Raw genomic sequence first — 11,784 nt, forward strand, 5'->3', positions numbered from 1 at the left:
TGTGAATTGCGCTAATGACTGACCAATCAGTGGCTTGTATTCGGTTGAAGTCAATTTTACTGCCAGCTCGGCTCACTTGGAGCTAAAGGGGAGCAGGTACTAAAAGTACTATCTGCTTCTATGTACTGTGCTGGTGGAAACGCAGCACAAACCAGGAAGACTAATCGAGTAGAGTAGAGTGGAACTAAGGCAAGCCGGTAAAAAAGGGCTGTGAGTAGTGCAGTTACGCTACAGCTGAGAAGGTTGCTAAATTACCACAAGGTGACTCACCTTTGTAGCAGCCACGCTTGAAATCGTAGATGGTGCAGACCTCTCCTGCCAGGCAGCTCTTGGGTTGGCACACAGAACCAATTTCGGTACACTCGCACGATTGTGCACAGTCTTCGGTCACAAACTTCTCTCTCAGCTAGGTGAGCACGAGAAGAGTGATCATGAGTAAGTTAGTCCCAACAAAAACCTTGAAGTCACTAAAGTTGTTTTGGGATTTGAACTCACAGGGTAGTATCTGGTGAGGAAGGTGCAGCCGCACTGGGTGAACGGTACGCAGCTTCCCTCGCTCATGACAAAACCAGCGGCGCACTGGCAGCCCTCCACGTTTGCAGTGTCGCAGTCTGAGGGAGCTGCCAGGTCAGCACAGGAGGCAGGGCAGGAGGACATCGCAGGAGTGTAGATGCTGTTCCCAGGGCAGGCGAGGGCTGCAGACAGAGCGCAGAGCCTTAAATCTCAAGTAGTCATTAATTCGAGCTGAGTTGTGCTGAATCTCACGGCAGCTCAGCTGTTGTCTCCACGGTCCCAGCAGGACTCCGAGATCCTGACAGGCCGTGGCGTACGCATCATAACTGGCGCACCGCAGCTCATCACTTCCTTCCTCAGCACACAGGTCGAACACACAGTCGCTGTGGAACAAATGTATTTTAATGCATGTCGAAACTGTACAACACAGATGCGACTTACCTTTCGAAGTCCTTCGGCGGCAACGTCGCATGGCAGCTGGCAAACGGTCCCCTTAGGTCGGTCAGTGCACCGCACTTGGTAACACTGTTGTAGTTGACCAAGTCTGCGCTGGTACAGCCCGTCGTCTCAAAACCTGAATCCGGGTCGGTCTCCGTTTCACGCCTAATGAAAGAGTACGTTGTGACATAAGATATAAAATTACACAACACCTTTTGCACCAGTCATTAATTGTTATCCGTGGTACTAAACTTTTTTTTAAACCGATCGCTGAGCCGAAACTGAACCCATGCTCAACCTGTCCACGAGTGTTGCCAAATTAAAACATTTTTGGGAAAACAATTTTCCATGTTATAATTCTGGGGCTTAATTGTGTGTATGAGTCTATGAGGGACTTTGCTAGTTGAGTTCAGGTGCAGCAAGCGACTTTAGCTGCAAATCGGCTTAACGTTTTTTATTTCCATAAGGATGAGATTTTGTAGTGACCAGTTAGGTAAGAACGACCCAACAAGAACCCTTCCCTTAATTTGTAAATCCCACTGGAGCCAAAAACAAATTGGTTTGGAATAATAGAATTGAAATGAAGCATCTTAATCCCTTTACTTGTGGATTTGGTTGCTACCACTTGTGTCATCACTGGTACATTAATGGTGCAGAGTAGGTGAACCCATTCCAAGTCATTTGTGGTCTTACTTGTGGACGTGGACTGTTTGGGGGTTGTCATCTATTCTCAATCCCCCGGCCTGTCGATCGCTAACCCTCCAGCTCTCTCCGAAGTCGTTCAGGCTTCGGACAACTGTTCCATCTGGCTTCATGTATTCATTACGAGTGATGCCGTCATAGTTTCCGCAGAGTCCTCTGACTGCGTGGCGGTAGGTGCTGGGCAATATGATCTCTGATGATTACAAGAACGTGTCAATGTGGGAACACTGTTATGAAGGGGATGCAGGATTCTCCGTTTTACCTCCCCGGGTGCCGTCAAAGCGCACAGTGAGTCCGAAGTCAGTAGTGAGCTGAACTTGCTTTGAGTTCATGCTGATGCTTAAACCCTCAACTGGCTCCAGAGGAGGAGCAAGACGTTCTCCATTTACCTGAGAAAGGAAGAACAGGTCATTAATGATCAGAAATGTCGCTCAGACATTCTTTCAGTTTGAGGTGCACACTTACCAAGACTGCCTTTTTCTGGAGGAAGCGGACCTTGACGCCATAAACATCAATGTACATCTCATCTAGGAAGGAGACCCTCCTGTTCCCCCCTCGCCGGATGTTCTTCCCTCGTACCACCAATGGTTGCTGATTGTTTATCAGGTTGAAGCCCTGAACCAGGATGTAGGTGTAGGGTCCTTGGTAGTGGTGTGTGAATCCATCGAATGTCCTATAGTGAGGATCCCCAGAGACGCTGCACCGGTCGAATTCTGGTGAGGACCAAAGGTCAAACAACAAGTACACTGAAGGTCAAAATAGTTGTATTTGAAATCGTACTCACTGGCTGGTTTGCAGTACAAGTCCCCGTCTTTGTCGAGCTCACAGAGTGTTTCTGCAGCACAACTGTGGTCGTCACAGGTGATCTGGCCTCCAGGGTTACAGGAGCAGGATTCTGAGCATTTGTCAGTAAGCCAAGAGTCTCCAACCTGCAAACACCAGTACATCTCAGAAGGTTCAACACCAGAGCGTGGCAGCAGGACGTCACTTACGTCGTGGTACTCTCCATCAGAATCCAGGCAACCACACCGGTTCAGAAGAACACACTGGCCATCACTGAGCACATAGCCGGCATTGCACTGGCAACCCTCCACGCAGGTAGTTGACGGAAGATGGCAGGTCAATGGGAAGAGGTCGGAGCAGGTGGGAGGACACGGGGGGGTGCAGTCAGAATAATGGCTATTCGGGGGGCAAGGCAGAGCTGTTGTGGACACAGAAACAAGACTTTAATTAAAGGCCCAGTGCTGGTTTGTGCCCCAACTAATCGGCACAAAAACCTTTTTTTTTAACCCCAACATATTCCTTTGCCCCCAACTCACGACAGAAGCTGCTGTTCCTCCAGCTGATGGTGACCCCGGCACTCTGACAGGCTTGAGCATACGCCTCCACATTGTCGCACAGTGTCGCCTGCATGCCATCGTACTCGCACATGTCGTAGACACAGTTGCCTACGAATGCCTCTGGGGGCAGTAAGGTGTGGCAAGGTTTGAAGCGATCTGAGAGGATGACCTCGGCACATTTGGATTCATAACTCTTCTCCTCTTCCTCAGTGCAGTTGGGGTGTACGTCAGGACGGGTGTCTGGCTGACAGCTAGAGAGAAGAGGGGGTTCACATAAGTGATGAGAAGGAATTATGAGTTATTCAGGGTACTTTTCATTTCTTGCATTCCTTTTACTTGGTAACGTGTTGCGTTTTAGATCTATTAATAGGAAATGACTGACCCAGGATCACTGTCTCCCTCCGACTTCCAGCTATTTCCGAGCTCAATCACGTCCTTGGCAGGATTCTTATTTGGCATCAGGTTGTCGTCTGAAGAGTTTTGGTTGTAGTTTCCACACATGCCGCAGAGCTTTGAAGGTACAAGTTGATTTATTTATTATTTCTATTTTGTGACGGGAATTCTCTCGCAATTGTTTGTCATTACCGTGTTGAAGTATTCTCCAGGGACTGTGATCTCCAGGTGATGGACGCCATCAAACTTCACTCTCAGGCCGAAGCTCGTGTCCAGCAGAGTGTATGCACCGCTGGTGATCACCTTACTTCCTGCAGCAGCGATGGTTATAGGTGTTCGCACCCGCCGGCCGTTCACCTGACACCAGAACAAGAGAGTGTGATTAAAAAGATCACAAGAACAAATTTGGTAAATGTTTCTTACCATGACTCTGCGACTCTTCTGCAGCTCCACCACAGTATCACCCGGCAGATAGACCTTTGCCGATCTGACGTAAGAGGCTTCTGGTTGTCCACGCTCCTCGTTTTTGGCCACAATCTTGAACGGGGTGACCTTGTTGCTGTTGCATACCTGGTGGAACAGAGATTTATCTTTTAAAGGATAATCCACTAACAAATTATTGGTTCTTTAAGCTGATCCATTCAATACCTCCACGAGAGTGTATGTGCAAGTGCCCATGAACGTGTGCATTTCACCATCGAAGGTGTAGTAGTGCGGATCTCCAGCCACATGACACACTCCTTTACCTGCAGAAGCAAACGATATAGGAATGAAATAACCTGCTTTATGATATTGTGAGGTTGAGACCTCTGACCTAATAACTTGATGCGTGAAGGTGTGTGTTACCTGTGGAATGACAGTCCAGAACTCCCTCCACCACGTTACACTCCTGAGCTGGGCTGCACGTCCAAGGCTCGCAAGTGAAGTTATTGTGGCCGTTGCACTTGCAGCGCTCTGAGCAGTCCAGTTCAGTAAACCACGTGTCTCCAACCTGCACCAACACCAACAGGCAAGGTCAACATTTGACAGACAACATATCTTGATTAAAATCTTTTTAAAAAGCATACACACCGGCCTGTACTCCCCGTCTTCACCCGTACATCCACACTGGCTGACTGGAACACACTTGTCTCCGCTGAGGATCAGACCAGGATTACAGACGCAGCCCTCAACACAGGGTCTGTTGCAGGTGCCCTCTGAGCCAGCAGGGTTCTGACAGGTGGGCTGAGAGCAGGCGGGTCCACAGTGCGTGTACTGACTACCAGCCAGGCATTTGAGAGCTGGATAAAGTACAATATGAGGAAGAGATGAAGGTTTTGGTGTGTGTTTGGGACCTTTGTGAGGTTCAAGTACAGTATATGCAGCAGGTGTAGATCAATGGACCAAACATAGAGACCAATGTGTGGTACCATGAGAGCGCCTGTTCTGCCTAACGATAGATATAACCTTGGTAAAACTTAAATTAAAATACTGCATTCTGTTTGTGTCGCAGGGTCTTTTTTCAACCTTGATACTAGAAACCGCTCCCTTAATTTTGTCCTACACCAAAACATGATGAAATACACACACCTGCTTTACATGAATTTAAGTCTGGTACTCACGACAGAAGGTGTTGTTCTTTCTCCAGTTGATAGGCACACCAGCAGCGGCGCACATGTCAGCATAGCTTTCGATGGCTTGACAGAGAGCGACAGCCTCTCCTCCAGTCCCGCACATGTCGAACACACAGTTTTCGAAATATGATCCAGGCGGTACAGCAGCATGGCAGGGCTTGAAGATGCCTGCAATTGGAGAGAGGCGAAGATAAAACTACCATTTTGTTTTCAGAAACAAGGTGAATAAAGATTTTGCAAAACAAACGTTTAAATGTTTTAGCGTACAGATTCTGTCAATGGCTTTATGATAAAGGTGAGATTGACGTGGTTACCGTTGGTATCCGTGATCATTCCACAGCTGCTGGGCTTGTTTGCCTCTTCCTCCACGTCGTCGTCACACTCCTCCTGATCGCCGCCATCAGTGCAGCTGGACAAAGAACAAAACTTGAACTTTGACACAATAATCCAAAGAGAAAAGTCATTAGGCTCATTAAACCAAATTGCGTGACTCACTCTGGTCTGGAATCTGGAACCTTCCAACTGTCACCCAGCTCATTGGTGTTGGCTGCGGGTTGGTTATCCGGCTTGATGTTGTCGTCTTTGGGGTCGTTATTGAAATTGCCTGCAGAGAAAACCCCACAAATGTCATCGCTTTGAGTCGAGATGTTTCAATCATAAATCTGGGTTTTACCGCAGAGTCCACACAGGAGGCCATTGTAGGAGTTGGGCACAGAGACGTCAGCATGGTGGTTGCCATCAAAGCGCACCCTCAGACCGAAGGCTGTTTCAAGGACAACAAACTTGCCACTCAGGTAGATGTGAACATCCTTGATGGAGGTGACAGGTGGGACCACCACTGTTCCATTTACCTGAGGTGGCACATACGTATTGTTTTGTAAAATGAGCGTATTGGAGAAGTGATCATTTAGGTTATTGACCCTACCACAACGGTGCGGCTCTTTCCAAGAACAAAATCGACACCGTAAACATTAACCATCACAGCTCTGACGTAGGAGACCTTCTTGCTACTTCCTCTGTGCTCGTTTTGGGTGTCCACAGTAAAGTAGGGCATGTCAGAGGATTCGTTGCAAGGCTTGGTCATGGTGTAGGAGCAGGCGCCCATGTAATGGTGGGTGCGTTTGTCGAAGGTGGTATAGTGGGGGTCTCCGGATGCTGAGCACATACCACTCCCTGGAGGTTAAATGACATTAAATAATTATTAAAAATGTAAATCTGTAGTGTCCATCTGTATAGCTTAGCTTGTCGAGACATACCCACGGAAACACACTCGTACTCTCCATCCTGCAGCTGGCAACTCTCAATCACTGGTTTACATGGAGTGCTCTGACACTTGATTACACCTCCAGCGTTACACGTGCACTTCTGCCCACAGCCCTCCACGTACCAGTCATCTCCCACCTGACGTGAAATGAAAACATTAATACATGTGTAGATATAACATCCATAGGTGTGAGATGTCAGGAATGTTAACTATTGCTGAAAATCCACTTCACATTCCAATTGTAGCCAATTAATTAAAACATGGTCACTGGTAAGAATAATTGCATAGGGATGTGACAACCAAACTTCCATTTGTCCAGCCCTGCTCACCCTCCCAGCTTTATGCTGTGGATGTTTTGAAGAACACCTACCCCTACTTTAATCATCGATATTCTTACCGGGTGATAGTTTCCGCTGGGGTCCACACAGCCGCAATCTTTCACCGATACACATTTGTCACCACTAAGAATAAATCCAGGGTCACACTTGCAGCCCTCCACGCACACGTCTTCACATCCTGGTGGTCCGACCACGCCCAAACAGGTCTCGGGACAAGAGCTCACACAGAGAGAGTAGGAGCTGTTGGGTGGGCACGCCAGAGCTGCGTGGATACACAAGGACATGTTTGAGTAGAAACAAGAGATTTCAACTTGCATTTCGCAAAGTCAGGAGACTCACGACAGAAGTCTGGGGTTCTCCATGGATAGACTTTGGCTCCAGCATTCAGACAGGCGTCAGTGTAGGCCTGCAGCTGGTCACACAACACGTGCTGCTGGCCATTGAACTGGCACATATCGAACACGCAGCTCTGGAAGTACGGCGTAGGATTCACCTTGCTGATGCACTCCCTGCAAGGATGGAATAATATGCTTCACAAATTCCAGTTGAATGTGCATTTATCAACCCTTTTTTTGGAATCTTTCACGCAGTTTGGAAATCATGATAACCCTAAAATATTCTTATATATGTATATGCTTGAGTGGTTTTGACAGATACAAACACACGTAGTTAATTACAGGAATTGAAAAATCTACTTTGTTCTTTTTGTTTATTAAACAGGTGCAAAAGTACATTGAGATAGATCTAGACAGATCTAGTGTATTTTACCTGAAGGGTCCAGCGGGATCTTTGATTTTGCCACACTTTTCTGGTTTCACAACCTCAGCTTCCAGTATTGGGTCACAGGTTTCAGGGTTTGTTCCTCCAGTGCACCTGATGGAGCACAGAAGTGAGTTATGTCTAGTTTCTACATTTACAGACTCATGTTCCATAGTCACATAGAATCAGAGCAAATGATTGATGGCGAATCAACTCACGATTCATCTTCGTCATCCTCCGTCTGCCAGCTGTTGCCAAAGTCGTTGATGTTTCCAGTCAAAGTGCCATCTGGTTTGGTGAAGTCGTTGTTGGGGCTTCCATCATAATCACCACATAGACCACACATCTGGTCGTAGAAGGAGCTGAAGAAGAAAGGATTATGAGACAACATATATATGGTCTCTTTGTGACTTCCTCAGGCCGAGGTCAAAGTACCAACCTCGGAACCGTAATCTGTGCATAATGGTTTCCATCCCAGCGAACACGCAAGCCGAAAGTGGTCTCCAGAGTGACGTACTGACCAGCGAGACTGAGGGACATGAGGGGTGAGGGGGAATGTGGCATGTTGACCCTCACTCCGTTTACCTGCAGGATTGAAGAAGGACTTGTTAGTCAGATCTAAGATGTAAGCATACATTTATGTTTTGTGTAAACCTTCAGTGAGGTGAGTCAATCTTCATATAAGATCAAGGATTAGACAAGGAGATCATGGAGAAAATGTCGGAACATTTCTGGGATTATTGGTATTTATCAGAGATCATCCACAGGCATAAAGATAAGCAACAAAGATTGTAGTTAAGATGAGATTTCCAGAGGATTATTACTTTTGTTTGTGTGCATGACTGGGGTGGGGGGGCGGCATGCACATGTTTCTTATCTTGTTTCTACATGTTATCTGATTTAATGGACAAAGTTGTGAGCGGCTGTTGTACTGACCAATGTCCTTCGCTGTTTCATCATGGTCACAGTGACTCCCTCGACAGTAACGTAAAGTTTCTTCAGGTAGGAAACACCAGGGCGCCCCCGCTCCTCGTTCTTTCCCTCCACTGAGAATGACGGGCCTGTGCCAGAAACCCAACGGTTGATAAAATTGCTCTGTCAAATTCATGCTTTCAAACAATCTCCTACCTGAGGTGTTGCAGTTCCGAGCGAGAGTGTAGGTGCATGTTCCCATGAAAGAAAAGTACTTGTCGTCGAATGTTGTGTAGTGAGGATCTCCGGAGATGACACACTGCTTGGAACCTGAGAAGGAAAGATACATGATAAGGGATGCTGCCTTCAGAACTCTTGAGAAAACTCTAGTAGTCATAAACTCTAAAGAGGAAAAGCCTTAGTCAGCACACTTGGACCCTGTTTGACATCATGCTTTATGCAATGACCTAACGCACAGTTACATACTTGTAGGATAGCAGCCAAGTTCTCCATCCTGGTTTTTACACTCGTGCATCGAAGGACATTGAGAGGCGACGCAGTTGATAGTGGGTGCATCACAGCGACACTTAAGTTTACAGTCGTCCTCGTAGAACTCCTCTCCAGGCTGAAACACAGAGAGAGAAAGCATGACCAACCAGGCCACACTAGAGGTACTGAAGATCCAACTGACCTCATAGTAGTTGCCGTTCGTGTGATTGCAGCCACAAGAGCTTTCCATGACACATTTTCCTGCACTCAGGACGAATCCAGGATTACACACACAGCCCTCAGCACAAGGACCGCCACACGATGTAGGTCTCCCTGCACATGTATCCTGACAAGGGTCAGCACACGGCTGGTAGTGGCTGTTGTCGGGGCACTTCAAAGCTGCTCAGAAGTTGAAGAGGTTAAGATGTCTTCTCTCTCAAAGTTATGTGATTCAATGAACACTCACGGCAGAACGTGTCGTTCCTCCAGGCTCCGATGACAACTCCCCGTTCCTGGCACTCATTGACGTAGGCTTCGATGGCTTCGCACAGAACCGGCCGAGCTCCGTCCAGTTCGCACAGGTCAAAGAGACAGTCCTTGAAGTAGTTCTGGAGAAAAAACGGGAGCAGAATTAGTGCTTTATCCACATCTATGTGGTGAACCAGGCTGAACATGTGAAGCTAATAAGCTCAAACATGTACTTTTAATGGCCATAATGTGTTTTCATCAGGGGCCGCTTTACTTACATTGGGGTTGACTTTTCCGTGGCAGGAAGCAAATGGACCATTTTTGTCCAGTAACATTCCACAATATTTGGAGCTTTCATAGATTTCCTCTTCATCTTCATCACATCCTGGTAGGGTGGTGTTTGGTTTCTTGTTGCAACTGAACAAAGACCGTTTTTTCAAAGTTACACACAAGTCATACAAACAGCAATAACATTTAATAAATATTTTTACTCACTCTGGATCAGTGTTCCAACTGTGTCCAAAGTCATTTGCATTGGGAGCCAAAGACCCGTCTGGTTTACGGAAGTCATCTTTAGTGTCTCCATCATAGTCTCCACACAGTCCACACAATGTTTCCTCGTAGCTGAAGATTCCACAAGAGAACGTCAGTGTCATAACACTCAACAAAGGTAGCATCACAATGCAACTATCTTCATCCCAACTTACTCCTTGATGACTTTAATGTCCATGAAATGGTTGCCGTCATAACGGACGGTCACTCCAAAGTCCATTTTCACTGTGTTGTGTTTTCCTGACTTGAACACAGAGACACGCTCCACTGGAGTGACGGGCAGGTTAACGTTAGTTCCGTTCACCTGGATGGATCAAGACATAGAGATATGAATTGAAAATCAGCTTGTTGAACCATTTGACTCGACTGATGGCATCAAGGGGTCCAGATGACAGTTGTGGCTATTGTGTACCTGCACAGTGCCTCCTTTGAGGAGGGAGATCTTCACTCCAGCAACATAAACGTATACAGCCTTCACGTAGGAAATGGTTGGTCTGTTGAAGCGGTTTTCGTTTTCAACATGAACCTCAAAGTACGGCAGAGTGGAGTTAGTGCAGGGAGCCGACATCAGGTAGGTGCAGTTGCCCATGAAGTTATATTTGCGCTTGTCAAAGGTGGTGTAGTGGGGGTCACCAGATGCTATGCAGCTGGACGTGCCTACAAACACAAAGTCAATTATTACACATTAAGCATAACTCTAAAGATGCATCCAGGTAAACTTTGAAATCTTAAGTAGTATATAGTTCTTCAGAAGGTTACCTTTAGGATAGCAGCCTGAAACTCCATTAACTTCTCTGCACTCCTCAGTGGGGTCACAGGAGTTATCAACACACTCCAGGGTGTAGTTCCCAGCACAGCGACACAACTTGGAACAGCCATCTCCAAATACAATCTCTCCAGGCTGGATAGAGAAACATAATGATGAGCTTGAATCCACCAGAAGAGGTCTGAATATAACCTCTGACCTCGTAATAGTTATTGTTGTTGTCCAGGCAGCCACATTTATCGAGGGGAACACAGCGCCGACCCTTGAAGACAAACCCAGGCTTGCAGAAGCAGCCAGTTATACATGGACCGCTACAGTTGGTGGAGGGCTTCTCACAAGAGGGAACACAAGATGGACCGCATTCTATAAAGTCTGCATCTGGAGGACAAGGGTCTGCAGGAGAGGGAAGAAATAATTAGTTTATCATAGTTTGAGAAAAATATATGGAAACATCTTATTCATTTGAAGGGTTAGCCATACTTGGCTTTGGTGTAGTTGGTTTAGGAGTTGTTGGTTTAGGTGTTGTTGGTCCAGGGGTTGAAGGTTTTGGTGTTGAGGGCTTTGGAGTGGTCACCACTGGGCAAACAAAACAAGGATAATTGGTTCAAGTATATAAACTATACAACGGTACGACTGAACAAATAAAATAAATATTTAGTTGTAAAATGGCTCTAACTTACCTGTACCAACACACAGGAACTCTCCGTCCACCAGCTGGCAGATCTCCGTTGGTTGACAGGTGGTGTTTAGACAGTGGATCAGACCTCCACCGTTACACGTGCACCTTTGCTTACAGCCCTCCACGTACCAGTTGTCTCCCACCTGCACAACATATTCATTAACGTTTTAGTAAGTCCACAGAGAAGTGTAATTGCTCAACTGATGTGAACCTCTACTGTTTTCAAATGATCTACAGAAGAAGTAACTTGCTAAAGAGTTGCACTCACAGGGTGATAGTCTCCAATGGGGTCCACGCAACCACAGTCTTTCACTGGGACACACATGTCACCACTAAGAATAAATCCAGGGTCACACTTGCAACCCTCCACGCACACATCTTCACATCCTGGTGGTCCAACCACGCCGACACAAGTCTCTGGACAAGAGCTCACACAGAGAGAGTAGGAGCTGTTGGGGGGACATTGCAGGGCTGCAAAGAAGAAAACATGAACGATAAGTGACTTTTAAATGTAATTATTTTAAGTTAACTAAGATGTTTGTGAACTGGACATTGGCT

General features: G+C 46.7%; 1 protein-coding gene across 1 annotated transcript in view; it reads right to left on the bottom strand.

Annotated features, from left to right (window-relative positions):
• Positions 1 to 11,784, bottom strand: part of zanl (zonadhesin, like) — a 42,227-nt gene that overhangs the window by 1,347 nt on the left and 29,096 nt on the right. Inside the window, exons 82-122 of the mRNA XM_087790217.1 lie at positions 11,495 to 11,697; positions 11,228 to 11,369; positions 11,031 to 11,123; positions 10,747 to 10,949; positions 10,541 to 10,682; positions 10,194 to 10,438; positions 9,937 to 10,085; positions 9,725 to 9,853; positions 9,508 to 9,646; positions 9,228 to 9,369; positions 8,964 to 9,160; positions 8,759 to 8,897; positions 8,489 to 8,602; positions 8,297 to 8,421; positions 7,800 to 7,945; positions 7,579 to 7,722; positions 7,370 to 7,474; positions 6,944 to 7,131; positions 6,661 to 6,911; positions 6,256 to 6,400; positions 5,925 to 6,172; positions 5,673 to 5,850; positions 5,495 to 5,603; positions 5,314 to 5,408; positions 4,988 to 5,167; positions 4,458 to 4,666; positions 4,233 to 4,377; positions 4,035 to 4,132; positions 3,810 to 3,956; positions 3,579 to 3,743; positions 3,376 to 3,503; positions 2,973 to 3,244; positions 2,646 to 2,854; positions 2,438 to 2,582; positions 2,119 to 2,366; positions 1,916 to 2,042; positions 1,645 to 1,846; positions 955 to 1,116; positions 766 to 896; positions 496 to 695; positions 271 to 406 (exon numbers count right to left, since the gene is read on the bottom strand). Of these exons, the coding sequence (XP_087646343.1) occupies positions 271 to 406; positions 496 to 695; positions 766 to 896; positions 955 to 1,116; positions 1,645 to 1,846; positions 1,916 to 2,042; positions 2,119 to 2,366; positions 2,438 to 2,582; positions 2,646 to 2,854; positions 2,973 to 3,244; positions 3,376 to 3,503; positions 3,579 to 3,743; positions 3,810 to 3,956; positions 4,035 to 4,132; positions 4,233 to 4,377; positions 4,458 to 4,666; positions 4,988 to 5,167; positions 5,314 to 5,408; positions 5,495 to 5,603; positions 5,673 to 5,850; positions 5,925 to 6,172; positions 6,256 to 6,400; positions 6,661 to 6,911; positions 6,944 to 7,131; positions 7,370 to 7,474; positions 7,579 to 7,722; positions 7,800 to 7,945; positions 8,297 to 8,421; positions 8,489 to 8,602; positions 8,759 to 8,897; positions 8,964 to 9,160; positions 9,228 to 9,369; positions 9,508 to 9,646; positions 9,725 to 9,853; positions 9,937 to 10,085; positions 10,194 to 10,438; positions 10,541 to 10,682; positions 10,747 to 10,949; positions 11,031 to 11,123; positions 11,228 to 11,369; positions 11,495 to 11,697 (6,675 nt within the window). The remainder of the gene's footprint in view (positions 1 to 270; positions 407 to 495; positions 696 to 765; positions 897 to 954; positions 1,117 to 1,644; positions 1,847 to 1,915; positions 2,043 to 2,118; positions 2,367 to 2,437; positions 2,583 to 2,645; positions 2,855 to 2,972; positions 3,245 to 3,375; positions 3,504 to 3,578; positions 3,744 to 3,809; positions 3,957 to 4,034; positions 4,133 to 4,232; positions 4,378 to 4,457; positions 4,667 to 4,987; positions 5,168 to 5,313; positions 5,409 to 5,494; positions 5,604 to 5,672; positions 5,851 to 5,924; positions 6,173 to 6,255; positions 6,401 to 6,660; positions 6,912 to 6,943; positions 7,132 to 7,369; positions 7,475 to 7,578; positions 7,723 to 7,799; positions 7,946 to 8,296; positions 8,422 to 8,488; positions 8,603 to 8,758; positions 8,898 to 8,963; positions 9,161 to 9,227; positions 9,370 to 9,507; positions 9,647 to 9,724; positions 9,854 to 9,936; positions 10,086 to 10,193; positions 10,439 to 10,540; positions 10,683 to 10,746; positions 10,950 to 11,030; positions 11,124 to 11,227; positions 11,370 to 11,494; positions 11,698 to 11,784) is intronic.

Source organism: Callionymus lyra, chromosome 4 (genome assembly GCF_982586985.1).
Source record: "Callionymus lyra chromosome 4, fCalLyr1.hap1.1, whole genome shotgun sequence".
Taxonomy (NCBI): Eukaryota; Metazoa; Chordata; class Actinopteri; order Syngnathiformes; family Callionymidae; genus Callionymus; species Callionymus lyra.